The sequence below is a fragment of the Microcebus murinus genome, chromosome 16, assembly GCF_040939455.1.
Source record: "Microcebus murinus isolate Inina chromosome 16, M.murinus_Inina_mat1.0, whole genome shotgun sequence".
NCBI lineage: Eukaryota > Metazoa > Chordata > Mammalia > Primates > Cheirogaleidae > Microcebus > Microcebus murinus.
Window position 1 is genome coordinate 29831190 of NC_134119.1, and position 27070 is coordinate 29858259.

Here is a 27070-nt window from a genome sequence, read left to right on the forward strand (position 1 = left end):
AGGTATGTGCATTTTAAATTTTGATAGATGGTTCCAAATTGCTCTACCTAGAGGCTGTCGTAGTTAAACAGGATATAAGATCACCCAGGCTTTTAAAAGATTTCCAGCTGCCTCTGTTTGTAGTATGAGATCAAGTATTGATTGAAGGAACAATAGGGTAGTTAACAATATTGGTGGCCTGGAATTTTTATTTGTTTGTTTGTTTTTTTAACTGCTGAAGCTGAAGATCCTGTGAGGAAATACACAGTGTGGTATAGTTATTGAATATGGCTGTCAAAAGGTTAGCAAGATGAGATGACTTGGGTATGTCAGCTTCTATCATGAAGCCCCCAGTGACAACTGTACCGTACTTATTTACTTTTGCTTTTTTTCTAGGACCTTAGCATCCTGAGACGTTTTGGATTCATAGCCCTCACGACTGACCCAGTCAGAGTTCATCATGTCGAAGTTGAAAAGCTCAGAGTCCGTCAGGGTGGTGGTTCGCTGTCGGCCCATGAATGGCAAGGAGAAGGCTGCTTCCTATGACAAGGTGGTGGATGTGGATGTGAAGCTGGGACAGGTATCTGTGAAGAACCCCAAAGGAACAGCCCATGAAATGCCCAAGACCTTCACCTTTGATGCGGTCTATGACTGGACTGCCAAGCAGTTTGAACTCTACGATGAGACGTTCCGACCACTCGTGGACTCTGTCCTGCAAGGTTTCAATGGGACAATTTTTGCCTATGGACAAACTGGGACTGGGAAAACCTACACGATGGAAGGGGTCCGTGGTGACCCTGAAAAAAGAGGGGTCATTCCTAACTCATTTGACCACATCTTCACCCACATCTCTCGATCCCAGAATCAACAGTACCTGGTCAGGGCTTCTTACTTAGAGATCTACCAGGAGGAGATCCGAGATCTGCTCTCCAAGGATCAGACAAAAAGGCTTGAGCTGAAAGAGAGGCCTGACACTGGAGTGTATGTGAAAGACCTGTCTTCCTTTGTTACCAAGAGCGTGAAGGAGATAGAACACGTGATGAATGTGGGGAACCAGAACCGTTCTGTCGGTGCTACCAACATGAATGAGCACAGCTCACGTTCTCATGCAATTTTTGTTATTACTATTGAGTGCAGTGAGGTGGGCCTCGATGGTGAAAACCATATCCGTGTAGGGAAATTGAACCTTGTAGATCTCGCAGGCAGCGAACGGCAAGCCAAGACTGGCGCACAAGGGGAAAGATTAAAGGAAGCTACCAAGATCAACCTCTCCCTTTCGGCCTTGGGTAATGTCATCTCTGCCCTGGTAGATGGCAAAAGCACTCATATTCCATATCGGGACTCAAAGCTTACCAGGCTCCTCCAAGATTCCCTCGGTGGCAATGCCAAGACTGTGATGGTCGCCAACGTGGGGCCTGCCTCTTACAATGTAGAAGAGACTCTGACCACTCTGCGATATGCCAACCGTGCCAAAAACATTAAGAACAAACCAAGGGTCAATGAAGATCCTAAGGATGCCCTCCTTCGAGAATTCCAGGAAGAGATTGCTCGGCTCAAGGCCCAGCTGGAAAAACGGTCCATTGGCAGAAGGAAGAGGCGAGAGAAGCGGAGGGAAGGTGGTGGCAGTGGTGGGGGTGGGGAAGAGGAGGAGGAGGAGGGAGAAGAGGGTGAGGAGGAAGGGGATGATAAGGATGATTACTGGCGGGAACAGCAAGAAAAACTGGAGATTGAGAAGCGGGCCATTGTAGAGGACCACAGCTTGGTTGCAGAGGAGAAGATGAGGCTGCTGAAGGAGAAGGAGAAAAAGATGGAGGATTTGCGGCGAGAGAAGGATGCTGCCGAGATGCTGGGCGCCAAGATCAAGGTACTATACCCTTCCTTATGCCCTTGCCCAATCAGTGCTTTTTCTTTTATCAAAAAGAAATGATACAAGGGATGATGTCTCTTTGGTTTTGCATTCCCCACTAGCTCCATGGTATCTATCCACTGCTTAGTATACCTTTGTGGAATTGAAATGAAAATGATTTTTTTAATTTAAAAATATAAATGGAATTCATAATAGGGATGACTGTTACATATGTGCAAGGTATAAAGCACAGCAGCAAAAAGTATACCCAGTGTACTCACCACCCAATGTGAGGACTAGAACAGCTCTCATATCTTTAGAAGCTGCTTGTGTTCCCCTCCTCCAGACATAACCATCATCCTGAATTTGCTGTTTACTATTTCCTTGCTTTTCTTTATAGTTTTGCCATATATGTATATATCTCTAAATAGAACATAGTGTCACATAATTTTTTAGTTTTATATAAATGGAATCTCACTGCTGCAGTTTGCTTTTATTTGCTCAACATTATTATGTATTATGTTCTTGAGATCCACACTGATGCCTGTAACCATTCATTATTACTGTTCCGAGTATTCTGTGGTATTCCATTCTCCTGATGGTATGGGTTGTTTCCACTTTTCTGCTGTGAATGTTCTTGTACTTGGCTCCAGGAGAACATGAACGTGTAAGAGTTTCTTGTCTGGTACCATTAGGTCCTGGGGTATGTGTAGCTTCAACTTCACTAGACAAGGACAAGTTGTTTTCTAAAGTGGCTGGTGTGATGGCTCATGCTTATAATCCTAGCATTTTGGGAGGCCAAGGTGGGAGGATTACTTGAGGTCAGGACTTTGAGACCAGCCTGAGCAACATAGCAAGACCCCATTTCTGAAAAAAATAGAAACATTAGCCATGTGTGGTGGCACGTCCTTGTAGTTCTAGCTACTCAGCAGCCTGAGCCAGGGGAATCACTTGAACCCAGGGGTTTGAGCTTGCACTGAGCTGTGATGGTACCACTGCACTCTAGCCTGGGCAACAGAGTGAGACCCTGTCTCAAAAAATTTAAAAAATTTAAATAAAAAAAATAAGGTAGCTGTATAAGTTGAAGTGTCTACCAGCAGGGTATGAGTTCTGGATGCCCCTCATCCTTACAAACACTTGTGATTATCAGACTAACATTTGTGTGTGGTGTGGTATCTCAGTGTGGTTTTAGTATGCAGTACCTTGATTATACAAGATACAAGACAGTTCTAGCACCACCAAAATGTCCTCAGGCCTCTCCCTTGTAGTCAACCCCCCACCCCAACCTCTAACCGCTGTGTGCCAATACATTTCCTTACATACTCATTTTCTACCAGTGGCTGAGTAGTATTCTAGAGTGTGGAGGCTACCATTGTTTTGAGTCTTCTTTCTGGCAGCAGTGTACTGTTCCCTCAGGTGCCTGGACTCTGGGCTGCCACTGGACTTTAATGGCAGAGAAGGATGCAGAGGTGGCCTTGGAGGTCTGAGGATGGCCACTGGCTAGCCACAAGCCAGAATTCCTTGGAAGTGTCTGGTTCTATCTTATTGAATTTATGCAAACTGTGATTTCTACTCTAAAATGTATGCATGTTTATGAATTTAAAAATGACAAGTTCTCTCTTTCTTGTATCTGTTTGCCCCACTATATGACACTATACTGTTTATCTGTGGCTTCATTGTAACCCTTTTCCAGAGCTGGGTGCTATTTTACTTCAGAGGCAGGGATCTTACAACCTTGGAAGTTTCTTCCAGGCCTTTTAAGACCTGTTGTGAAAATGGGGTCATATACTATACACAATTAGGAAGTAATTTTGTCCCAGGGAGGGGCTTACTATGAGATGCCATCGTGTCGGATGCACTTCGTAGGAAAGAATACTACTCAGCCACTCCTCACCGTTGCACTCAATGTATGACTGGGTGTGCCTGCCTTTGATTTGCCTACTGTGTTTTAGGATCACACCTGTTATTCAAGGCCAGGAGCACCTAGATTCTCTAAATAACCTCTTGGAGGTTGAACTCTCAGAGGCCGAGTATGGCAAGATGCCGCGTTACCTCAAGGTCACTTCATCTCTCAGACATTTTGTCTGTGGAGAATGACAATACTTCTGTCTGTCTCAGTCCCTGGATGCTGTAAAATTATAGAACAAAAGAATGTTAGAGTTGGAAGGTATGCGTGTAGAGGGTTAGTAATCTAGTCCAGCCCTTTCATTTGAGAGAAGAGGAAACAGGCTCAAAGGACTTGCTGAAAGATGGCAGCAGGGTTGCAGTGAATGTCTGTAAGTTCCTTAAAAGCAAGGTTGTGGAGTTTTGGGGTTCTGTACTTTTCAGGTGTAAATCAGTCCCATGGTTTCAGCCCCCATTTAAATGCTGAAGGCTTCCAATCTGTGTATCTAGTCCAGAGCCGTCTTCTGCCATGCAGGCCTGGTAGCTTCTGCCTACTGGACATCTCCACCAAGACGCTCACAGGCCCCCACAGCCCCCAGAGCCTGCTCCTGCTTCCTTATCCATGAAGCCAGACCCCTGGGAGTCATCCTTGCTGGCTGCCCTTCCCTCTCTCTTCAGTGCCCATTTAGCCCCAAGGCCTCTGGATCCTGCCTTATCAGGGTCTCTTGGACCCAAACTTTGACCACTCGCGCTGGGGAGAAGGCCTAGCCCAGGCCTAGCCTCCTGTCTGATCTCCCACCATCTTACCAGCCCTTTTCCAGTCATTCTTCCCCTTGCAGGGGAGTAATGTTTCTAAAACACAAATCTGATCATGGACTCTCATGCTCAAAGACCATGCCAGCGGTTCCCCAAGGTCTTCAGAATCAAGTTTAGTATCCTTCACAGGGCTTTAGACCAACTTCGTGTATCATCACTCCTTATCCTACCCTGTCAGAAAAAAATCCTTTTTGTCTTAAGTGATTCCTATTTCTTACTTCAGTGCTCTGTGCAGACGGCCCTCACAGGAAGCTTTCCTGACTCCATCTCCAGTGTGCCTCTACCATTAATGACTCTGTACTTTCCTGCTGATGGCGTCTGGCACCATAGGGATAAAGCCCACTCATCTCTGTTGCTCTGTGGACTCTGAGCTTTGCGGTTCACACTCACAGTGGCCTCCCCAGCACCTAACACATAGGGGCTACTTTGTATGTTCTAGGTGGGGTTCATACTTTGTAGCAACAAATAAAAACATATGTTGTTAAAGGTGAAATACATGAATGTCTGGCGAAGCTGTATCTTGAGGTTACTACGGTAGAGACTGTAGTGAAGCTGCCTAGCCCTGTGCCAGTGAAGGGACAGTACAGCTGAGCACAACACATTTTTTCCCAGAGTTTGTCCCTTTGGCTCAGTCCTGAGCTCTTTGTCTTTCGTGGGCCCCCCTATGAGGAGTTGGATTTTGAGGGAGTTGTTCATGAAATGGATTCTGCTCTGCTTCTCCCTCAGGCCATGGAGAGTAAGCTGCTTGTTGGAGGAAAAAATATAGTAGATCATACAAATGAACAGCAGAAAATTCTGGAGCAGAAACGGCAGGAAATTGCAGAGCAGGTAACTTTTCATTCTTTTTGGGGGTGAATGGTGTGGGGCAAGATGTGTTTATGCCACAGAGTAAATATCTCATATGTTAGATTCTCATTGAGGGAAATGTTATAAGTTGGGTCAATCTCATCCTAGCTGGAGACTCTGATCTGTATTCTTGTATAGACAGTCTCTAGGGCAAGGTAATGAATTTTGTGTTGTTGCTCAGAAACGTCGAGAAAGAGAAATCCAGCAACAGATGGAAAGTCGAGATGAGGAGACCTTGGAACTTAAAGAGACATACAGTTCCTTGCAGCAAGAAGTGGACATCAAGACCAAAAAACTCAAAAAGGTATAAAGGAACAAGACCAATCAGATGTGCCTGGAGACTTGGGGGAAAGGGAGCACTCTATCCTTTGGATGGACACCGTCCTCACCTACCTCTCCCCTCGGTTCCAGCTCTTCTCCAAGCTTCAGGCGGTGAAGGCCGAGATCCACGACCTCCAAGAAGAGCACATCAAGGAGCGCCAAGAGCTGGAGCAGACTCAGAACGAGCTCACCAGGGAGCTGAAACTCAAGTAAGTGCTGGGCCTTTTTTGGCTTCCTCCATGTACTTGCTGGGACATTGGTCTTGTTTGTTAAGTTAAACATACCCTTGATGACAGGGCCCTTGCCCACTTCTCTCCATCTCATCCCTTACCACCCTGTTCATCTTCTGTCTCTTCCTGAAAGTCACTTTCCATCTCTGGGTGCCATCTGGTAACTGAATGGCTTCCTCAGATGATCTCCAAATTCCCTTCCACCCTACCTTTTGTTTTAAAGGTTCTGGCCTCCTATCTATTGATAAGAGGGAATCTTTTGTTAATGTGACTTTTTATTTATTTATTTATTTTTTATTTTTCTTGGAGGCCTAGATTCCTAGCCTTGTAGCAAAGGTGGACTCCTTAATTTGTTTGAGCCTCCTATGTTTCATTTCTAAAAATTGGATGGGCCAGCCATGGTGGCTCACTCCTGTAATCCCAGCACTTTGGGAGGCCCAGGCAGGAGGATTGCTTATGGCCAGGAGTTCAAGACCAGCCTAGGAAACATAGTGAAACCCTGTCTCTAAAAAAAAGGCCAGCCTGGTTGAATTTGCCTGTAGTCCTAGCTACTTGGAAGGCCAAAGCCAGAGGCTTGCTTTTTTTTTTTTTTTTCCTTCGAGACAGCGTCTCACTTTGTTGCCTGGCTAGAGTGAGTGCCGTGGCATCAGCCTAGCTCACAGCAACCTCAGTCTCCTGGGCTTAAGTGATACTATTGCCTCAGCCTCCCAAGTAGCTGGGACTACAGGCATGTGCCACTATGCCCGGCTAATTTTTTGTGTATGTATTTTTAGTTGGTCAATTAATTTCTTTCTATTTTTAGTAGAGACGGGTCTCGCTCAGGCTGGTTTCAAACTCCTGACCTCGAGCAATCCGCCTGCCTCGGCCTTCCAGAGTGCTAGGATTATAGGCGTGAGCCACCACGTCCGGCCCAGAGGCTTGCTTGAGCCCAGGAGTTGGAGCCCCAGTGAACTATGATGGTGCCACTGCACTCTAGGCAGTGATACCCTGTATCAAAAAAATAAAATAAGCCGGGCGCGGTGGCTCACGCCTGTAATCCTAGCACTCTGGGAGGCTGAGGCGGGCGGATTGCTCGAGGTCAGGAGTTCGAAACCAGCCTGAGCAAGAGCGAGACCCCGTCTCTACTAAAAATAGAAAGAAATTAATTGGCCAACTAATATATATATAAAATTAGCCGGGCATGGTGGCGCATGCCTGTAGTCCCAGCTACTCGGGAGGCTGAGGCAGAAGGATTGCTTGAGCCCAGGAGTTTGAGGTTGCTGTGAGCTAGGCTGACGCCACGGCACTCACTCTAGCCTGGTCAATAAGCGAGACTCTGTCTCAAAAAAAAAAAAAAAAAGCATTAAAAAAAAAATAAATAAATAAAAAAATAAAATAAAAAGATTGTCCTTTAGATTGGTGGTTTTCTTTTTTTTTTCAGACAGAGTCTCACTTTGTTGCCCAGGCTAGAGTGAGTGCCGTGGCGTCAGCCTAGCTCACAGCAACCTCAAACTCCTGGGCTCAAGTAATCCTGCTGCCTCAGCCTCCGAAGTAGCTGTGACTACAGGCATGTACCACCATGCCTGGCTAAATATTTCTATATATATTAGTTGGCCAATTAATTTCTTTCTATTTATAGTAGAGACGGGGTCTCGCTCTTGCTCAGGTTGGTTTCAAACTCCGGAGCTCAAACGATCCGCCCGCCTCGGCCTCCCAGAGAGCTAGGATTACAGGCATGAGGCACCGCACCTGGTCTAGCCTGGTGGCTTTCAAATTGTAGGGTTTCTTTTATTAGTAGGCGAAAAAAACCAATTCTGTGGTCATACATTAAAAAAAAAATCATGGTAAATACTGCTTGGTGAAGTTTTTATTTCAGAATAGACATTTATATGAAATATGTAAGACGTACATCTAAAATGTTTATCTTATGGCGAAGTGGTAGGAAGAACTTTTGAAAGCTACTGTAGGTGAGTGCACCCTACAGACTCGGAACTGGGAGGAACATGGAAGGTTTCCCTGGAAGGTACCCCGCCTTCCAGGGAAACCAATCTCGGATGCCCACCTTGAGCATCCTCGCCAACACCAACCACACAGACCCGCACTCCAACAGCATCCCGTGCCTCCTCTTGATGGCAGCGGCCCGCCGGCCTGGATGTGACTTTTCATTATGAAAAAATTTTCTGAATGGTACAATGAACACCCAAATACCCATCACCCAAATTCAATGATTAACACATTTTTGTCATCTTTAATAAAAATATTTCAAAGCAAATCTTACCTCATATTATCGCACTCCTACATACTTACATACACGATCACAATGGTATTTTTAAAAAAGCTTTATTGAGATATCATTTACATACTATATAGTTCGCCTATTTAAAGTATACGAATCAGTGTTTTTTAAATACATTCACAGGGTTGTGAAATCATCATTATAATCTAATTTTAGAACATTTTTGTCCCCCCACAAAGGAAACCCTACACCAATTATCAGTTATCTCTCATTACCCCCTTCCCTAATCCAAAGTAACCTCTAGTCTTTCCATTTCTTTGGATTTGCCTGTTCTGGACATTTCATATAAATGGACTCATAAAATGTGGTCTTTTGTGACTGGCTTCTTTTGCATGATAATTTTAAGGAATTTATGGATCAGTAGATATGTAGTTGTCTCAGCATCATTCATTCTTTTTTATAGCTGAATAATATTGCATTGTATGGATATGCCGCATTTGATTTATCTATCAGTTGATGGACATTTGGATTTTTCCAGTCTTTGGCTATATCACTAAACTGACATAAGCATTCATGTATAAGTTTTTATATGGCTATATGTTTTCATTTCTCTGTGATACATATGTAGAAGTGGGATTGCTAGGTCATATGGCAACTCAGTGTTTAACTTTTTAGGAACTACCAAACTTTTCCACAGTGGCTGCACCATTTTACATTTCCACCACCAATTTCTCCACATCCTTGTTGATATACTTGTTATTGTCTGTCTTTACTATAGCCATCCTGAATGGGTGTGACGTAGTACTTCATTAAGGTTTTGATTTTTATTTCCATAATGACAGATGATGTAGAGCATCTTTTTGTGTGCTTATTGGCCATTTGTATATCTTCTTTGGAGAAATGTCTGATCAAATCCTTTGCCCATTTTTAAATTGGGTTGTCTTTTTGTTATTGAGTTTTAAGAGTTCTTTATATGTTTCTTTGTACGTTCCGGATATCAGTCTCATATCAAATCCATGATTTGCAGGTAACTTTCTCCTATTCTTTGGGATGTCTTTCTTCTTGATGGTATTGCTTGTAGCACAAAAGATTTCAATTTTGATGTAGCCCAATTTATCTGTATTTTCTTTTGTTTCTTATACTTTTGGCATTGTATCTAAATTTGCCTATTCTGAACATTTTATGTAATATAAATTTATAAATGGAATAATGTGGCCTTTTGTGACTGGCTTGTTTCACTTGATATAATGTTTTCAAGGGTCATCCATGTTGTGGGATGTATCAATACTCCATTTTTCGTTTCTGGCCAAATAATATCCATTCATCATTTGATGGACATTTGGGTTGATCCTATATTTTGGGTGTTATGAACAACACCCAAACTTGCTGCTATGAACATTCATGTACAAGTTTTTTGTGGACATGTGTTTCAATTCTCTTAGGCCTTCTAAGAGTCTTACAATTTTAGGTCTTACATTTAGTTCTAAAATTGATTTTGAGTTAATTTTTGTGTATGGTGTGAGGTAGAATTCCAAATGCATTCTCTTTCATGCAGATACCTAGTTGTCCCAGCACCATTTGTTGAAAAAGCTCTTGTCTCTCCATTTCAATTTCTTGGCACCCTTGTTGAAAGTCAATTCACCATAAATGTAAGGGTTTATTTCTGGACTTTCAGTACTATTCCATTGGTCTATATGTCTATCCTTATGCTAATACCATACTGCTTTGATTACTGTAGCTTTGTAGTAAGTTTTGAAATCAAGAGATGTGAGTCCTCCAGCCTTATTCTTTTTCAAGATTTTTGTGGCTATTCAGGGTTGCTTGCATCTCCATGTACAGGTATACCTCATTTTATTGTACTTTGCTTTATTGAATTTCAACCCTGTGTCAAGCAAGTCTATTGGTGCCATTTTTCCAACAGCATGTGTTCACTTTGTGTCTCTGTGTAAGCATTTTTTAGCAATAAAGTATTTTTAAATTAAGGTTTGGCCGGGCGTGGTGGCTCACGCCTGTAATCCTAGCACTCTAGGAGGCCGAGGCGGGCGGATTGCTCAAGGTCAGGAGTTCAAAACCAGCCTGAGCGAGACCCCGTCTCTACCATAAAAATAGAAAGAAATTAATTGGCCAACTAATATATATAATATAAAAAAATCAGCCGGGCATGGTGGCTCGTGCCTGTAGTCCCAGCTACTCGGGAGGCTGAGGCAGGAGGATCGCTTGAGCCCAGGAGTTTGAGGTTGCTGTGAGCTAGGCTGATGCCACGGCACTCACTCTAGCCTAGGCAAGAAAGCGAGACTCTGTCTCAAAAAAAAAAAAAAAAAAAAAAAATTAAGGTTTGTACTTTTTTTTAGATATAATGCATACTTAATAGACTACAGAATAGTGTAAACATAACTTTTTAGATGCACCAGGAAATCAAAAATTTCATGTGACTTGCTTTATTGTGATTTTCACTTTATTGCAATGGCTTGGAACTTTATCCACAGTGTCTTTGAGGTATGCCTATACATTTTAAGGTCAGCTTGTCAAGTTCTGCAAAAAAGCCAGCTGGGATTTTTTTTTTTTTTTTTTTTTTTTGAGACAGAGTCTCGCTTTGTTGCCTAGGCTAGAGTGAGTGCCGTGGCGTCAGCCTAGCTCACAGCAACCTCAAACTCCTGGGCTCAAGCAATCCTGCTGCCTCAGCCTCCCAAGTAGCTGGGACTACAGGCATGTGCCACCATGCCCGGCTAATATTTTTCTATATATATTAGTTGGCCAATTAGTTTCTTTCTATTTATAGTAGAGACGGGGTCTCGCTCTTGCTCAGGCTGGTTTCTAACTCCTGACCTCGAGCAATCCGCCCGCCTCGGCCTCCCAGAGAGCTAGGATTACAGGCGTGAGCCACCGCGCCCGGCCAGCCAGCTGGGATTTTGATAGTGATTATGTTGAAGCTGTACATCAATTAGAGGAATATTGTCATCTTAACAATATTAAGTGTTCTGATCCATGAACATGATATATCTTTTCACTTATTATTTCTTTAATTTCTCTCAAGAATGTTTCATAGTTTTTAGTGTACAAGTCTTTTATTAAATTTATATCTACTTTTTTTGTAATGGTATTGTATATGACATTATTAATTTTATTTTTGGAATGTTTATTGCTAACGTATAAAAATACAATTGATTGTTATATACACAATGATTTTTTTTTTTTTTGAGACAGAGTCTCATTTTTTTGCCCAGGCTAGAGTGAGTGCTGTGGCATCAGCCTAGCTCACAGCAACCTCAAACTCCTGTGCTCAAGTGATTGTACTGCTTCAGCCTCCCGATTTGCTGGGACTACAGGCATGCGCCACCATGCCCGGCTAATTTTTTTTACTATATATATATTAGTTGGCCAATTAATTTCTTTCTATTTCTAGTAGAGCCGAGGTCTCGCTCTTGCTCAGGCTGGTTTCAAACTCCTGACCTCGGGCAATCCACCCGCCTCGGCCTCCCAGAGTGCTAGGATTACAGGCGTGAGCTACTGCACCCAGCCTACACAATGATATTTTTACAGCTAACAAAATTAACATTAAGTTTCTTAGTATTTTCAAGAACTCAATCATATTTAAATTTTCTTGGTTTGTTTGTATTTAGGATAGAAATAAGGACCGCACACTGCATTTGATTATTATGTCTCTTAAACTTAATTTAACCTTAGGAAATCCTTTTTCTTTTAAAAAATTTTTTTTCATAGGTGACTTGTTGAAAAGTATAGGTTAGATAGCCTGTAGAGTCTATGGCCATACAACCCTGAATGCTCCCAATCTTGTCTGATCTCGGAAGCTAAGCAGGGGCAGGCCTGGTTAGTACTTGGATGGGAATTAGCCTGTATAAATATGCCACATTCTGGATTTGTTAGTCTCTTTCTTTGATTAACTATCCCACTTATTTCCCTTTAACAGAAAGCTAGCTAGCTCTGAATCACTGGTTCTCAACCTTGGCTGCACACTGAGGAGTTTTGTGATGCCTGGGCCCCACCCCAGAGATTCTGATTTAATTGGTCTAAGGCATTGGTCCTTCAACTTTAGCAGACATTAGAATCACCTGAAGGGCTTGTTAAACAGATTACTGGGCTTCACACCCAGAGAGTCTGATTGAGTAAGTCTGGGGCAGGGCCTGAGAATTTTTATTTCCAACAGGTTCCAGGTATTCCTCCTACTGGTTTGGTGAACACACTTTGAGAACTATTGGTCTCCATGAGGTCCAAGCAATATATTTTTCAAAACTCTGTAGGTGATATTTATGTGCAGTCTGGCTTGAAAACCACTGAGCTAATGGTTTCAGCCAACAATGATCTCTGTCTAAATCCATCATTTCATTAAGAGTTACAAAATGGTGTTTTTCTATTCTACATCAGTCCTTCTACATCATGAGCTGAAATTTTTCTTTACAGAAAAACTTTTCAAAGGGATTCTTTTAATGACCAAATTTTAAATTTGGAAAGGAACCCTTAAAATTAAATATGTGTGTCATACCTCTTTGTAGGTATGTACATCTAGAAGAAAGATCAGAATAAAATATACCAAAATAGTAATAATAGTTATCTCTAGATAGTGAAATTGTGGGTAATTATGTTATTTATATTATCTAATGTAAAAAATAGGACATTTGTAATCAGAAAAAAAACAAATATGTGTTATGAAAAATAATTTCTGAGATGGCAAACAAAAATCAAGAGAAAATTTCATTTCCCAAAAATATTTTTTTCGTAAGGAAGCCATTTTGATTGTTATAGTTCTTTTTGATATCTTTTGAATAAACAATGAGTCAGCCTGTTTCTCACAGTATCCTACATCTCTGTGGTGTTTGTTCTGCATCCCTCCCACATTAGCAGCCCTTTGACATTGTTCTGTCCTAAGGTTTTGGAAGAGTAAGGGAGAGCTGTCGTAGGAAACAGTCATCACCATGGAGAGATGCAGCCCAGTGGGTTCCAGTTTCCTTGTTTGACATGTTTCTCATGCATTTGTCAGGCAGAGACTCTCTCAGGAATGGTCTTCATTATCAGTGCTCTCAGGGACTGAAATCCATTTGGTTCTGCTCTTTGTCCTGGTGGATTAGAATGGGAAGTTTTCCAGCTTGGACAACAAGCCTTGGGACTAGAGGAAGGCAGTTTAATTTCTAATCTGTTTTCAGCATTTTGTTTGTTTGTTTCAAGACAGGGTCTTACACTGTTGCCTGGGCTAGAGTGCAGTGGCACAATTATAGTTCTCTATAACCTCAAACTCCTGGGCTCAAGCAATCTTTCTGCTTCAGCCTCCTAAGTAGCTGAGATGACAGGTGCACACCATCACACTTGGCTAATTTGTCTATTTTTTATAGAGACAGAGCCTTACTGTGTTGCTCAGGCTGGTCTTGAACTCCTGGGCTCCAGCCATCCTCCCTGTCTCGGCCTCCCAAAGTGCTAGGATTGTAGGCATGAGCCACTACACCCAGCCTGTTTTCAGCATTTTAGAAGTTAATGACCTGGGTTAGCAGCACCAGTGGCTTTCTTAAAGATACTTCAGGTAGCAAATTTTCATGCCAGTGTAGCCCAGGCATTGCTTCCTTCCTCAGCCCGTTCACATCCTCAAGCTGCTTCTGCCCAGGCAGAAGTGACTTCTCCATATTTCTAAAACAGACCACTGTCAGCACCTGTCAAACATAAGAGTGCTACACCATTACCTCTTTGTCTCAAGCAGGGACTAGGTGTCATTCACGTCTGTATCCCAGCTCTTTGTATGATGTTAGGTCCATAGTACCTGCTCAGTAAATGTTTGCTAAGTGTCTTGACTTTTACCTAATTACTCATTATATAGGAGACCAGATTGCTAACACTTGTGTGTATCTTGATCTGTATTCACCCATGTTATGTGTGCTCTTACAGGCATCTTATTATAGAAAACTTTATCCCTCTGGAGGAAAAAAGTAAAATTATGAATAGATCCTTCTTTGATGAAGAGGAAGACCATTGGAAATTACATCCTATAACAAGACTGGAGTAAGTCACTATTGACTTTAAGTATACTTTCATGTGGGGAGAAAGGCAAGAATGTTGATAAGCTGGACTTGGCCAGTGGGGCATGGTAAAAACAGTTTGATTCATTTAAACCAAGAATCAATTGCATTTCTGACTTTGTGGCTGCTGTAGGTCCACCAGGTGAAAGTTTGTTGATGAATGTGGTGTTAGGAATTAGAAGACTTTTTTCACCAGTGAACTCATCTTTCCCAAGCTCCTGCATTTCCATTTCCCTAGCTGTGTAGTGAAGTGGGGTAGGCCAAAGGAGGGGCAGCACAGAGGTGTGTTACCTTGTGTGTCAGTCTGACCACAGAGTTGAGGATTCTCAGTCTGAGTCTGGGTCCTGCTGGGAAGATTGGAGACGTCTGCTAAGGATGCAGGGATGGGGGAATATTGGCAGCTATGCTTTGTGTCTGCTGTCTAAGAACTGGATGATGACTAAAATCCCTTCTGGCTTAAAAAATGAATGACACATCTGAATCAGAAAGCAACTCAAACAGAAAATATAAGCAGCACCTGCCCCACTTACGTCAGGCCTAGGTCCAGGAAGTTACTTGTGTAGGCTCTGTCTGACTCAGAGTTTTCTGAGAGCTTGTTCCACAGGACCAATGCTGGGGCCGGGGCTGTGGAACACGCTCCAGCCAAGCCTTTAACACTGCAGTCCCTTTCCAGGAACCAGCAGATGATGAAGCGGCCAGTCTCAGCCGTGGGATATAAGAGACCGTTGAGCCAACATGCAAGAATGTCCATGATGATGCGTCCAGAGGCCCGATACAGGGTGAGGAGATTGTTCTTGGGTTTTTCTCTTCTCTTTCTTGGAGGAGTTTAGATCTATGTAAACCCTTAAGCACTATTCTGCCCAGAGTTTGTGCCCTGATGATTTCCAGAGGTACTTGAAGATATTTATAACAATAGCAACAATTACAACAAATAATAAATAAATATAATAACAAATAAAATAATAACTAATAATAGTAAATAAAAAAGTAAAATAGAATAAGGTTTAGAAAGTCAGGACTAGGGAAAGAAGAGAGTGCAAAACATCATGTCCTCAGTGGCCAGTAAACATTAACAATGAACTTCACAATGCTCTGTGGGAAGATAGGAAAGAATGCAGATGCCTAGTGATAGGAGATGAACTTGGTGTGTCCATCTCACATAATGCGTGTCAGTTGTGTAGTCATTTAAAGTGATGTAATTGAGGACTACTTAATGACCCCAAAATATTTTACAATAAAAATGCCATGAGAGCTTTTATTTATAAGTTCTTGCTGTGTGCTGGACACTGTACTTACAGTTTACCACTTTCTCTAATTGACCTCTCCCATCTGCTTGTTGCAGTGAGTCAGGTAGCTGGCAAGGAGGTGAACTGGGAGACACAATGTATAGCTATAAAAAAATTTGTACCAGAAGTGTGGATATGAATTAAAAAATCTGGCATAAAATGTATCAAAATGTGAACTGGTTAGGTCTGGTTGGTGGAAGTACACTCAATTTAAATTCTCTTCTTTTTGCTTCTCTGCATTTTATAACTATAAACAGGGAAGCTGGGTTATTTTTATAATGAAAGATTTTCACTTAAAATTTTCAAAAAATGTGTTTGAGTCTCCCTTGGCAACTAGAGCCAAACAGGAGATTAGGATTAGTTTGTTCCTCAGGTGCTATTCTTCCTGGTACTGCATTATTTAAATTAAAGAAAGCAAAAGCCAAAAAGATTCGGTGAGGTTTTATATAGTGGAAGATGAGTGGTGTGTCAGACAGAATCCTCAGAAGCATTTTTCTAGTAGTTGCCAGTGGTGCATAACTTGCCAGTTATTTCATGTCGTAAGCCAAAAACGTGATTTTAAAGCCCCCAAATCAAATATGTAAGTTTTTAGGGAATTAACCTGATGCAAAAGTATAATTTAAAGCAGTGACTCTCAAATGTCTCTAGCAATGAGCCTGCTTCTTGCAGAGAAATTGTATGCACTATCTCAATATCTAAAACTGGTAAATGGGGCCAGCCTCTCTCTTCACCTTTTCCCTGCAGTGGCTCCACCTGCCCTACCTCTGGAGCCCTGGGACTGGAACTCCACTGACTGGGAGGAGTCAGAGGAGAAGGTGGCATGTGTAAATTTGTGGGTGCTCTTTCCTCTATATACTTGTCTTAGGAGTCAGGAAAGGCTTACCACAGGATATCAAATGAAGGAATGGATCAATCCACAAGGCCAATTACGAGGTAGGGCCCAATCTGGTTTTTAAAATGCACATACACTGTGCAGACCCTCCACATACAACGTCACACTGCCTTCTTCCTCCTGCAGCTGCAGAGTTCATCAGTACTGCTATAGGTGGTGATTTTATTGGTAATGACTATTTTCTTCTTTATACCTTTTTGTATTTTCAAACTCTCTGCAATAAATGGGCTTTGCTTAATTAATAATTTTTCCTGGATTATTTCCCTTAGGGTATAAGACATGTTCATTATTTAAAAGGAAAAAAAAAAAGGAAAATATAGGAAAGCATAGGGAAGGAAATAAAAATCACCTATAATCCCACCAGGAAAAAAGCGATAAAACCACATCACTTCTTCTAGGCAGGTTCTTTCTTGGTAGGCCCTGAATAGTTCCGCTCTTGGAGAGGACTAGATTGCTTGTACTCTCTGTGTCTGAATGGAGGTCAACTTAGCTGGTGATGGCTGTGCTTCTGCAGGCAGAAAACATTGTGCTGTTAGAGCTGGACATGCCCAGCCGCACCACCAGAGACTACGAGGGCCCAGCCATCGCCCCCAAGGTCCAGGCTGCGTTGGATGCGGCTCTGCAGGATGAAGATGAGATACAGGTGGACGCATCATCCTTTGAAAGCACTGCAAATAAGAAATCCAAGTCGAGGTGAGTGGCTTAGCTGACCTGTGTTTGACCAGAACATGTTTGAACAAGTTCAAACCAAAGCAAAAGGTGACAAGAGTGCTTGTTTATCATGGAACACTTTGCGGAACGAGCTAGAAAATGTTGCCATATTACTGCTTGTTTACTTATTTATTCCAAAAATATTTATGGTTGAGACACTATGCCAGGCATACTTAATGTACCCAGACCTGTAAGGAGCATGTAGTCTGGTGAAATTGTGGTCAGTTCTCCATTTCCCACCAGGTGTCAGGTCATCCTAAGTGCTGTAGAAGAATTCTCTTAATGATTTCCTGCAAAAATCTTATAAAGTAAATATTATCAGCAGTCCCATTTTATAGATGAGAAAACTGAGACTTAGAGTATTTGAGAAAATAGTCAGGTCCAAGGAAAACCCAGCAAGTATGTGGCAGAGCTAGAGTTCAAACCTCAGTATATAGATGTGGAAATCCACAACCTAGGCTCCGGGCCTCCATGCCAAGTTTACGTCTTCCATTTGGTGCAAAAGTAGAAATTCTGTCTTATTAAATTCTAGATTAGAAATTTTAGGAAAACAACTAGGTAGAAAGCCAAAAATGGAAGAAATTCTACCTGCAAACTTAATACTGTTGTATCGATTTGGAGAATACAGCCTAGCTTTGATTTTAATGGAAGAGCAATTGCTGGGCAATAGAGTCCCTTCCCTCAGATTTCACCCCTCTGTTGGAAGGCCATGTTAGCCATGCACAGACGGTCAGGCTGTGCCAGCCTAGTGGTTTTACAGTTGAAAGTATCCTGGTTTTCAGGCCACTGAGGAAAGGCCACCTTGGAGTGTTAATTGCACTTGATGTGTCAGGGACAAAGTCAGGGAGGTAAAATGTAAACATGTGTTTGACTTTTGCAGGCCTAAAAGTGGAAGGAAGTCGGGATCCTCCTCTTCTTCCTCAGGAACCCCTGCATCTCAGCTTTATCCACAGTCTCGGGGGCTGGTTCCAAAGTAAAGCCAGCTCCTCCTCTCCCAGGGCATGAACGGCATTTGCCTTCTGAGAGAAGAGACAAGCAAAAAGCTGCTAAGAGGACCTGAGCCCAAACTCAGAACCATTCCCCTGAGGAGAAGCAATGGCCTCTTTGCAGATTCACCAACTTAATCTGATTGAACTTGCTGGTCCTAATCTGGCACTCAGCCCCTCTGGGAAACGTCTTTTAATTAGCATCTCAGAAATGCATGGGTAAGGTAAAGTGCGATAGTCCAAGTGGAAAGCAAGAGAATGACCAGTGACCTTGCTTCCCTTCTCCCTTTCCCTCTTCTCCTCCCCCCTTCCCAGTCCTCCCCTCTCCTTTTCTAGCCTGTTCTTCATGGTGGGCTCCCTTCTTGTTGAACAATAGGGCAGAATCAGGAGTCACCTTGGTCTTTGGAACCTCAAGATAAGATGACAGTGAGGTTGAAAAGTGAAAGCCCTAGAACTTGAATAAGTGCCTGTTCTTGTAGGGAGAAATGAGAAATGTCATTTGGACCCAGGCTCTAGGTGGGTGCCATCAGTGCCCTTGCTTCCATGCACCTCTGTGAGAAGTGGATCTGCCTTTGGGATCTGCTCAATGAGGAAATCTCCAGTCTCTGCTCCTGAGGGATTCAATGTTGGAAGCAATAGAAATAACATTCCCTTTGCCTCCTTGGAGCCTTTAGGAAAATAGCTTCTTTAAAACCTCAAAACCGTGACCATCCTGTTAAAGACCTAAGTCTATAAACTGGTGCCATGTCCATACAACACCCCATGTCACTTTACTCTTCATTTGTCACCATCTTTTCCATGCATGCATACTCTGAGCGTCCTTGCATAGGCCCATCCTCTGCCTCCAGAGTGTGCTCCGCAGTGCACCTGCTTTGTGGGAGAAACGAGTTTGGCTCTGCCTTCTCTGATGGGGCTAGAATTGAAGGAAGGAGACATATAGTGGCACTTTTGAATTCCCCATTTTGTTCCATGTTGGCATAAAGAGCAGAAGAGTAACGAGGCAGATACAGAGATGGAGATGTGATACTCGATGCAGTGGGAAGGGAAGACATACAGATGGAAGCAAAGGAATCCTGCCTGCCTGTGGTGAAAACACCGAATTCTAGAACTGTGGCTCTGTCCATGCGGAGCCTGAGATGCTGGTGAGGAGTGGCTGTGTGATTGAATAGGCTCAGAGGAGAGTTCCGAATTCCCGTTTACATATACTAGTTTGGTTTGTAAGTTTCAGTTCCTTGTGTTATTGAGATTCGAAGCTTCGTTTTATGTTGGTCATTAGGTGACTGTTACTCATATTCCCCGCAAGAGAAGCTCTTAAGTGTGTGTGGGTGTGTGAGCACAATGGTGCTTGTGTTCTGTTAAGTGTGTCCATGTGTGTCTGTAAGAGAGAGAGAGACCAAGAACTTGCCCAATTTTAGAAATATACTAATGTGCAGTTATTGCCTTTTGTATGTATTAGAGGCCGATTGAATGACTAATCCAGGCTGGAAGTGCTCCCACGTGGGTGTCTGAGTCCATGAGCCAAGCCAGAGGGGATGATAGGAGTCCCCAGGTCTGCCACACTGGCGCACCTTGCTGGCACGGTGCCTCAGGAAGGTGGCGACTCAGGTGGGCCTTGAGTTCTATTTTAACTCAGCTGCTCAGTTCCCAGGGCCCAATGCTGGATCAGAACCTGTGGGAAAGAGGAGGTAGCAAGTGCAATGTCGCAGCGTTTTGCACGGTGGATTTCTGTTGTCCGGCAGCTTATCTCCTGTTTAGTAACCAATTTTTTTGAACCCAGGGCCCCTTTCAGCAGTTCCCAGAGCATACTGGAGCCTTCCCTCATCTTTTATCAGGATCAAACCCTGCCTCATTCTTATTTACTAAGAATTTGCCCTTTTGAATAGGAACCAAGCGATGAGGTGGGTAGTCTGAGACAACGGTTATCTGCTGGTTACATGTGTCTCTCACGCCGTATTTCCTCAAAGCTAGTCTGAATTCTGTAGGCTGAAAATATTCATGTAGCATATCTGAGAATTGAAAACTACAAATAACACCACACCTTAACACTAATGTCTCGTGGTGGCTCTTCTGACAAAAAGTGGTTAAGTGACACATTGAACTGTTCTACAAAAGCAAAAGAAGAAAGCCAAGTTGACAGGCATGATTATTAAAACAAACTTGCCTTGCATGAAGCTGTGTTCACCTGGTGGTCTACGGAAGCAAAGTAAAAGAACACCTAGTTGGAGATGAAGCTGTCACTTTCCAAGCAGTCTCTGGTGCTCTTCTTCTCTCAAAATGGATCCGATAAATATTTGAAGAGAACAGACAGTAGGATGTCTTGCTGCCACCAGAAAGCTGCTGCTTTGGGTTCTGAATTGAGCCAAATATGTAGAGGACCTACCAAGCCCACTGAGGGACCAGGTTTTTAATGTCTCTAGTCATGCTACAATGTTCCAAGCCATCTGAGGGCCATCATGCCAGCTGCAGCTAGTGAAGCAAGTCTAACAGGATCTAAGATGACCATTGGGAGAAGGAGTTTGAGACTGTGTGTGCAACCCTCATGAGACCCCTGTGTGCTCTGATCAGTTGAATGTATCTGGCTTCATATTTTAAAGTCACATGTCTCTCAGACCCCTGGATTGAGAACCCAAGGCCACAAAATCATAGGCATGAAGCACTTTCTTAAGACTCTGACCTAAAGTTGGATCGTTCCCTGCCTAGCCTGCATGCTGCTTGAATTGCTCCACCCACACCTCCATGACCAAGGGCGCGGGAGAGCTGCAGCTCAGGCATGGGCCGCTCTCTGCTTTTCGTGTCTGACTCTTGTAAGTCCTTCCTCACTGAATGTAGAACCATTGCCAAGTGTCTGAGAAGTGTCGATTCCCTGTTAACACAGGATGTCAGTTCTGCCTCAACATTTCCCACTCGAGGTCAAGGCATACTGCGAACACCACCTTGGACCATCTGAACTCCATCAGTGGATGAAAGTGGGGCTATTAATATACTCTAAAAGCCATACTAAAATTGCTCATAGGGAACCGGATGAGAATCGTGGGCCTGGCTGTTGTCTATCATGCCAGGCTTTGTCTTGTATTGTTCACAAATCTGCCACCTTTATGTCTGCCCTCGTTTCTTGAATGAAATGCTTTTTGAGGTTATTTATGAAAGGAGTGATCCTGGGGCAGGCAAGAGGTGGTGGGCTTTATGGCTCCTTGGAGTTGCGATTGATCTTGACCTTCTCTTTGGCTACCTTTAGACAAAGAATATGCCAATACTTGGGGCTCTAAGTTTTACAATTGATATTTATTTGTATCATCTCTTTGTCTAGGAATGTAAAAGTGATTCTAAACTAAGATGTGTAATAAAAATCAATCAGATTTATTGTACCTACAAAAAGGTGTCCTCATAAATGACTTTGAAAATGACATGCCAGTGCCATTTTCATTAAACATTTTAATTGGGTGGGAGCAGAAATTAAGACTGAATTGGAATGTTGGCATTATAAAAAATATAGCAACAAGGAAAAAGGACATAAAATGAAGAAAGAATGACAAATAAGTACTTTTCACATTTTTCCATGGAAGTTCCTGAGATAGGCCTGGGCAGTGGGCATGGAATTTCTTTTAACTTTTGTGTTTTGTTTTTTAAATTCCTTTGAATTTATTACTCAACATTATACTTTAAAATATATCTGTGTTTTTTAACATAAAAATATTTTATATTATTTACCATCAGGAAAAAGAGAGATACCAAAAATGGGCCCCACATTGTCTTGTGTTTGCTCATGCTCCCGGGCCTGCGGGAGTGTACCTTTGGGGGTTGTGCAGCCTAGTTGAGCAGGACTGAGTAAAAGGAGCGCACTCTTGACTCCGGGTTTGAATTCTGTTGTTGGCATTGCTTATAAGCTATTATTTGACTATGAGGAATTTAATTTACCTCTCTGAACATTAAGGTCCCTGTCTGTAAAATAGGATGATTGTCCCCACCTTGCAGGGCCATTGCGAGGATTAGCCATACATTTAAAGCAACTAATGCAATATGTGGACTAGAGCAGACATTTTAAAATGTTGTTGTTATTGCTGTGATACGGCCTCATGTTTACAAGATAACCAGGAACAATTTGTATCCCAAGAAACTGGAAATCAGTGTTGGGCATACCATCTTCAGAAAAAATCTGAAGGAAAGCCACTAACTATTTAAAAAATACATACTGAGTACTTACTATGTGCTGTTCTAGGCACTAGATGTGCAGATGTAGCACCAACATGGTTCCTGCCCACGTGGAGCTTGTACTTTTATGAGGAAGGAGGAGGGGTAAATGTTAATTATGAATTGTGACAAATACTGTGAACTGATATAAGAGAATAGTGGAAGCCTAAAGTAGAAGGGGTGAGTAAAGAAGGCAAGGGCTTTTTGAAGAACTGGCATTTAAAGTGAGATCTAAAGGATGAGCTAACTGGGTAAGAGGGGAGGGAAGGGCAGTTGTGAAGGGATGGGGAACAGCATTTGTGAAGGCCTTGCAGAAGTGGAATTTCCCAAGAAGGCATCTGCAGTCCCTTTTTACCCTCACTAGAGGGAAGCATAGAGAACTACTATAGAAAAAATTACAGTATAGGCCTTTAAAGATACCAAAAAGAAATTTAAAGGGCACAAGATGGTGGCCTGTGTGACGCAGGCACAAGTTTTGTAATTGCCTCCTTCATAAGATGCTCTTAAACTATATGTAATGTCTCTTCCCCTCCCTTCCAAAAAGTTAAAAACCATAGCTTGGCTTAGCCTAAATAATTAGTCCTTTAGAATAGTTGAGAATACATTACCCAGAAAACAAGAGTTCAAAGTGTGATTTGAAGAATTGTGACTGTGTTCTTGAAAATGATAGAATTCTGGGTTGGACCAGAAGCTAATTCATCAGGGGAGATACAGGGCAGGGCACCTGGGCAACTTGGATGTTCCTGCCAACTCAGTCGTGTTTTCATCTTTTGAATTAATTTTTTTTAAAAATCAAGGAACTATTGAATCTTGGAAATGGTATTTGGAACTTTAGACTGATAATTTAAGTCTAGGGCTTGTAATTTTGGCAGGCCCTGCTATACTTGAGTTGCCATCTGATTGAAGTTTACCCCTAGAATCCGGTCTCCAAGGACCATGTGGTGGTCACATCTGCCAACTGGGTTGTCAGTGGCATTTGTCAAGGACAGAACTGTAGCTCTTGCAGCTGCTCCCATTTCATCCTCGGTTGCTATCACTAGTCTTGTGGTTAACCGGTCCCTGGGTGCTTCAGTTAGGGGAGCTAACTGGGGACTTGCTGTTAAGGTATGGGCAAGGGCAAGGGAGGGGTCGCTCACTGCATCTCTGGGGACAGTGCAGCCCACAAACACTTGTTGAATGCCTGTTGTGCACCAGGTGTCTTGCTCTGCCCTGGAGGCAGGGGGAAAAATAAAATGTGCTATGGCCTTTCTGAGGACAGAGGAGGCAGAAACACAGAGGGCAGCAAATCTGAGCACTTGGTGCCTATGAGAAGGTCTGCCTCCCCTCACACTGCCCTCCCAGCCCTCCGAGGCTGGGGCCACAAAAGCCACCATTTGGTTCCTGGGTTATGCCCTGTGCTTTCCTGCCCAGCACCTTCATACCTTCACACTGCTGTGCCCTCTGTATGAAAAAATTTCCTCCCCATTCTTTGCTTGGCTAGCTCCTTCCCATCCATCAGGAACCAGTTTAATGTCACCTCCTCAGAGAAGCCTTCCCTAGCCATCTGCTCTGATTTTCTCCCCCATCTCCACCTGGCTATATGGTGTCTCTCAGCGTACCTTGTTTCCTTTTAGCCCTCTTCCTAATTTGCAATTATGTAGTTCTTTGCTTTGGTACCGCAACTAGAAGTAAGTTCCCTGCCTGGGGACACGCATGTTCTGTTGTCTTCTCTGAGGTTGTCACTGAGATGAGATGGATGGCTGGATAGGTGCTGACACCTACAGCTCAAAGTGTTACCTGTCAGAGGAAGGAGTGATATGTCAGGGGAGGGAGAGGAAGGCTTTGCAAAGGAGGCAACAAAGAATGAGTAGGGTTCCACCCACTTGGGAAGGAGGGAAGAGCATTCCAAAGGGAACAGCATGAACAAGCGCCTGGAGAGTTCCTGGAGGTTGGGGAAGCTGAGAGGCCTGGAGGGACAGAGTGTAGAATGGAGGACAGGGCTGGGAAGTCTGGGCTCTGTGGCTGTATCTCCCTGTAGATAAGGGGAGAGGGCTTGAAGGCTTGTGTGTGTGTGTGTGTGAGGGGGTGTTGGGGAAGGAAGCCCAGCCCTATTTACAGGATCATTTTCTCCTTAAGCCAGCCTGGCATGCTGTTATTTCTCTTTGAGATAACAGAAAGCCACTTCACTACCGTGCTTGCTTCAAGTTTGCTTGTTCACATGGTTTTCTGGGCTTAGTTGGCAAATTCCATTCTACGGGGAGCTTACCCTGGCTCAGCTCACTCCCTAAGGAATTCCAAGGCTCACTTGAGCTTGACTTTAAGGTCTTAAGTTCCCCAGGAATGGGGCCCAGGCATTTTTCAGAGTACTGGGCTTAAAGGTGGCCCTTTTGTTCTGTTTGGGAGCTGAGAAATTAAACTTCTCCCATTGGTTAAAATTTATCTTCCTATTCCATCGATAAAAGATTTACATATATGCCTTTCCCAAGGTTTTTCAAGACTGTGTCATGGGTTACAGCTGGTGGACCCTGCCCTTCCAGAGTTCCCGATCTGGTAGGAATTCAAGGTGAGCAGTGGCACAGATAGGGCACGGAGTGGGGCACAGATTTTGGTAAGGGGCATGTTAAAGATAGTGATCAGCTTCTTTGTTAAATTAGCCCAGGGGCAGTGAGGAGCCAGCCTTTGGCTTCAGATTCATTTATTCATTTTTTGAGCATCTACTAAGTACTGGGCATTATTCTAGGTCCTAGGGATACAGGATTCCCTAAGGGATGTCACATTCTAGTGGTGGAGACAGATGGCTAACAGAGATGCATGTACTGTGCCAGGTGGTCACAAGTGCTCTGAAGTTATTTAAAAACCTGCAGGTCAGGGGTTAGAGAGTAATGAGCGGGTGAGGGGGTCTCAAGACATGACTGGAGGTCAGGGAAGGCATCTCTAGACAGTGACATGTACATTTAAGCAGACACCTGAGTGAAATTCGAGAGCAAGCTGTGTGAGTGTCTGGTACCTGGAGCCTGAGCATTACGGGAAAAGGAGCCACAGTGCAGAGGCCTGGGGGTGGGAGTATGTTTGAGGGTAGCAAAGGAGGAAGTGTGGCTAGTGGGAAATAGGTTGGGAAGGTGGACAGGGCCAAATGTGAATTGTAAGGGAATTTTATTTGGGGGCCATTGGACATTTCTGAGCCGAAGAGGGAAATGATCCGACAGAAATGCTTTCAAAGGATTGCTCTGGCTGCTCTGCAGAGAACAGACCACAGGGAACAAGGGGGCAGCAAGGAGACCACTTAGGAGGGGTGCATTAGTTCAGATGAGAGGGTGGCGGGGCCCAGGCTGTGGGGTCAGAGAAGCGGGAACATGCCTCAGATACATTTTGTCTGCTGATAATCAGATGTGAGACATGAAAGGGAAAGAGGAGGTGACGATGGTCCCAAGGTTTTTGATCTGAAGCTTATTGAAATGCCACCTCTGCCACTTCATTCCATGTGGCCCCCCTTTTTAGAAAACAAAACAACCACAAAACCCAGCACAGTTTTATTAAGACATATAGTCATACATCACTTAACAATGGAGGAGATGTTCTAAGAAATGTGTCGTTATGGACTTCGTCATTGTGCCAACATCGTAGAGTGATACAAACCTAGACGATGCAGCCTATGACAGTCTAGTCTGTATGGTACTGGGTGTTCTTAGGCTACAAACCTGGACAGCACATTACTGTACCGAATACTGTAGGCAACTGTAACACAATGCTATTTGTGTATCTAGACATATCCAAACTTTGAAAAGGTACAGTAAAAATACAGTATTATAATGTATGGGACCACCATCATACATGTGATCTGTCATTGACCAAAATGTCCTTATGTGGAGCATGACTGTAATTCATTTACCACGTAATTCACCCATTTAAAGTGTACAATTCAGTGGGTTTTTTTAGTATATTCACAGTTGTGCAATCATCATCATTTTTAAAACACTTTCATTTTCATCATCCCTAAAAGTACCCATTAGCAGTCACTCGTCATTTTCTCTCAACCCTGCGGCCCTAGGCAACCACTAATCTACTTTCTGTCTCATCTGTCTACTTCTGGCCCTTATAGGGTCTCTGAACCCATTTCCTCATATGTGACTTCATAGGGTGACTATGAAGCTTAAAAAGATCACAGGAAACGAGAGCTTGTCTAACAGGCCAAGCAGAATGGCCCTGCCTTTGCGCACTGTCCTGACCCTTGGTTTGCCATCCTAGAAAAGGACAGCTATGACAGCATGTCACTGAGGCAGCATGGGCAGTGGCGAAGAGTGGGTGCTGGACCCAGATGGCTGGATTGTGAATTTCCTAGCTCTGTGATTTTGTCAACATTTTTAAACCTCCCTGGGGCCTCAGGTTCTTCAACTGTCAAAAACCGATCATAGCAAGTATAGTCATGCATCGCTTAACGACGAGGATACTTTCTGAGAAATGCATCATTAGGCGAGTTTGTCATTGTGTGAAGATCATAGAGTGTACTTACACAAACCTAGAAGGTATATATATTTTTCATATGGGAAACCACATGTCCCAGCACCATTACTGAATATCAATAATTTCCTCTACTTGATCTGCAGTGCCAATACCAGGTGCCATTTATCAGGTTTCTATATATGCCACTGTAATCTTATGGGATCACCATTGTATATGCTGTCCTTCGTTGACTGAAATGTCATTATGCAGTGCATGACTGTCATTCCTGTGGTGAGTCAAAACGTGAAACACTGGGAACACTGCTTGGTATGTAGCAAGTGCACAGTGAATGTTAATTGGTATTGTGTTAGCATTATTAGTCAACTACGGAGTCCTGCAGACTGGTGGTGCTTCCCAACTTCAAGGCCAGG

General features: G+C 43.2%; 1 protein-coding gene across 3 annotated transcripts in view; it reads left to right on the forward strand.

The window, feature by feature from the left end:
• KIF3B (kinesin family member 3B) overlaps positions 1 to 22481 on the forward strand; it is a 49115-nt gene extending 26634 nt beyond the window's left edge. For all 3 annotated transcript variants that reach the window (XM_012754785.2, XM_012754786.2, XM_012754784.3), the window contains exons 2-9: positions 376 to 1843; positions 5252 to 5353; positions 5553 to 5675; positions 5783 to 5901; positions 14027 to 14140; positions 14831 to 14936; positions 16850 to 17028; positions 17927 to 22481. In XM_012754785.2, coding sequence (XP_012610239.1) covers positions 440 to 1843; positions 5252 to 5353; positions 5553 to 5675; positions 5783 to 5901; positions 14027 to 14140; positions 14831 to 14936; positions 16850 to 17028; positions 17927 to 18023 — 2244 coding nt within the window. In that variant the 5' untranslated portion in view covers positions 376 to 439 and the 3' untranslated portion in view covers positions 18024 to 22481. The remainder of the gene's footprint in view (positions 1 to 375; positions 1844 to 5251; positions 5354 to 5552; positions 5676 to 5782; positions 5902 to 14026; positions 14141 to 14830; positions 14937 to 16849; positions 17029 to 17926) is intronic.
• The last annotated feature ends 4589 nt before the right edge of the window (positions 22482 to 27070 follow it).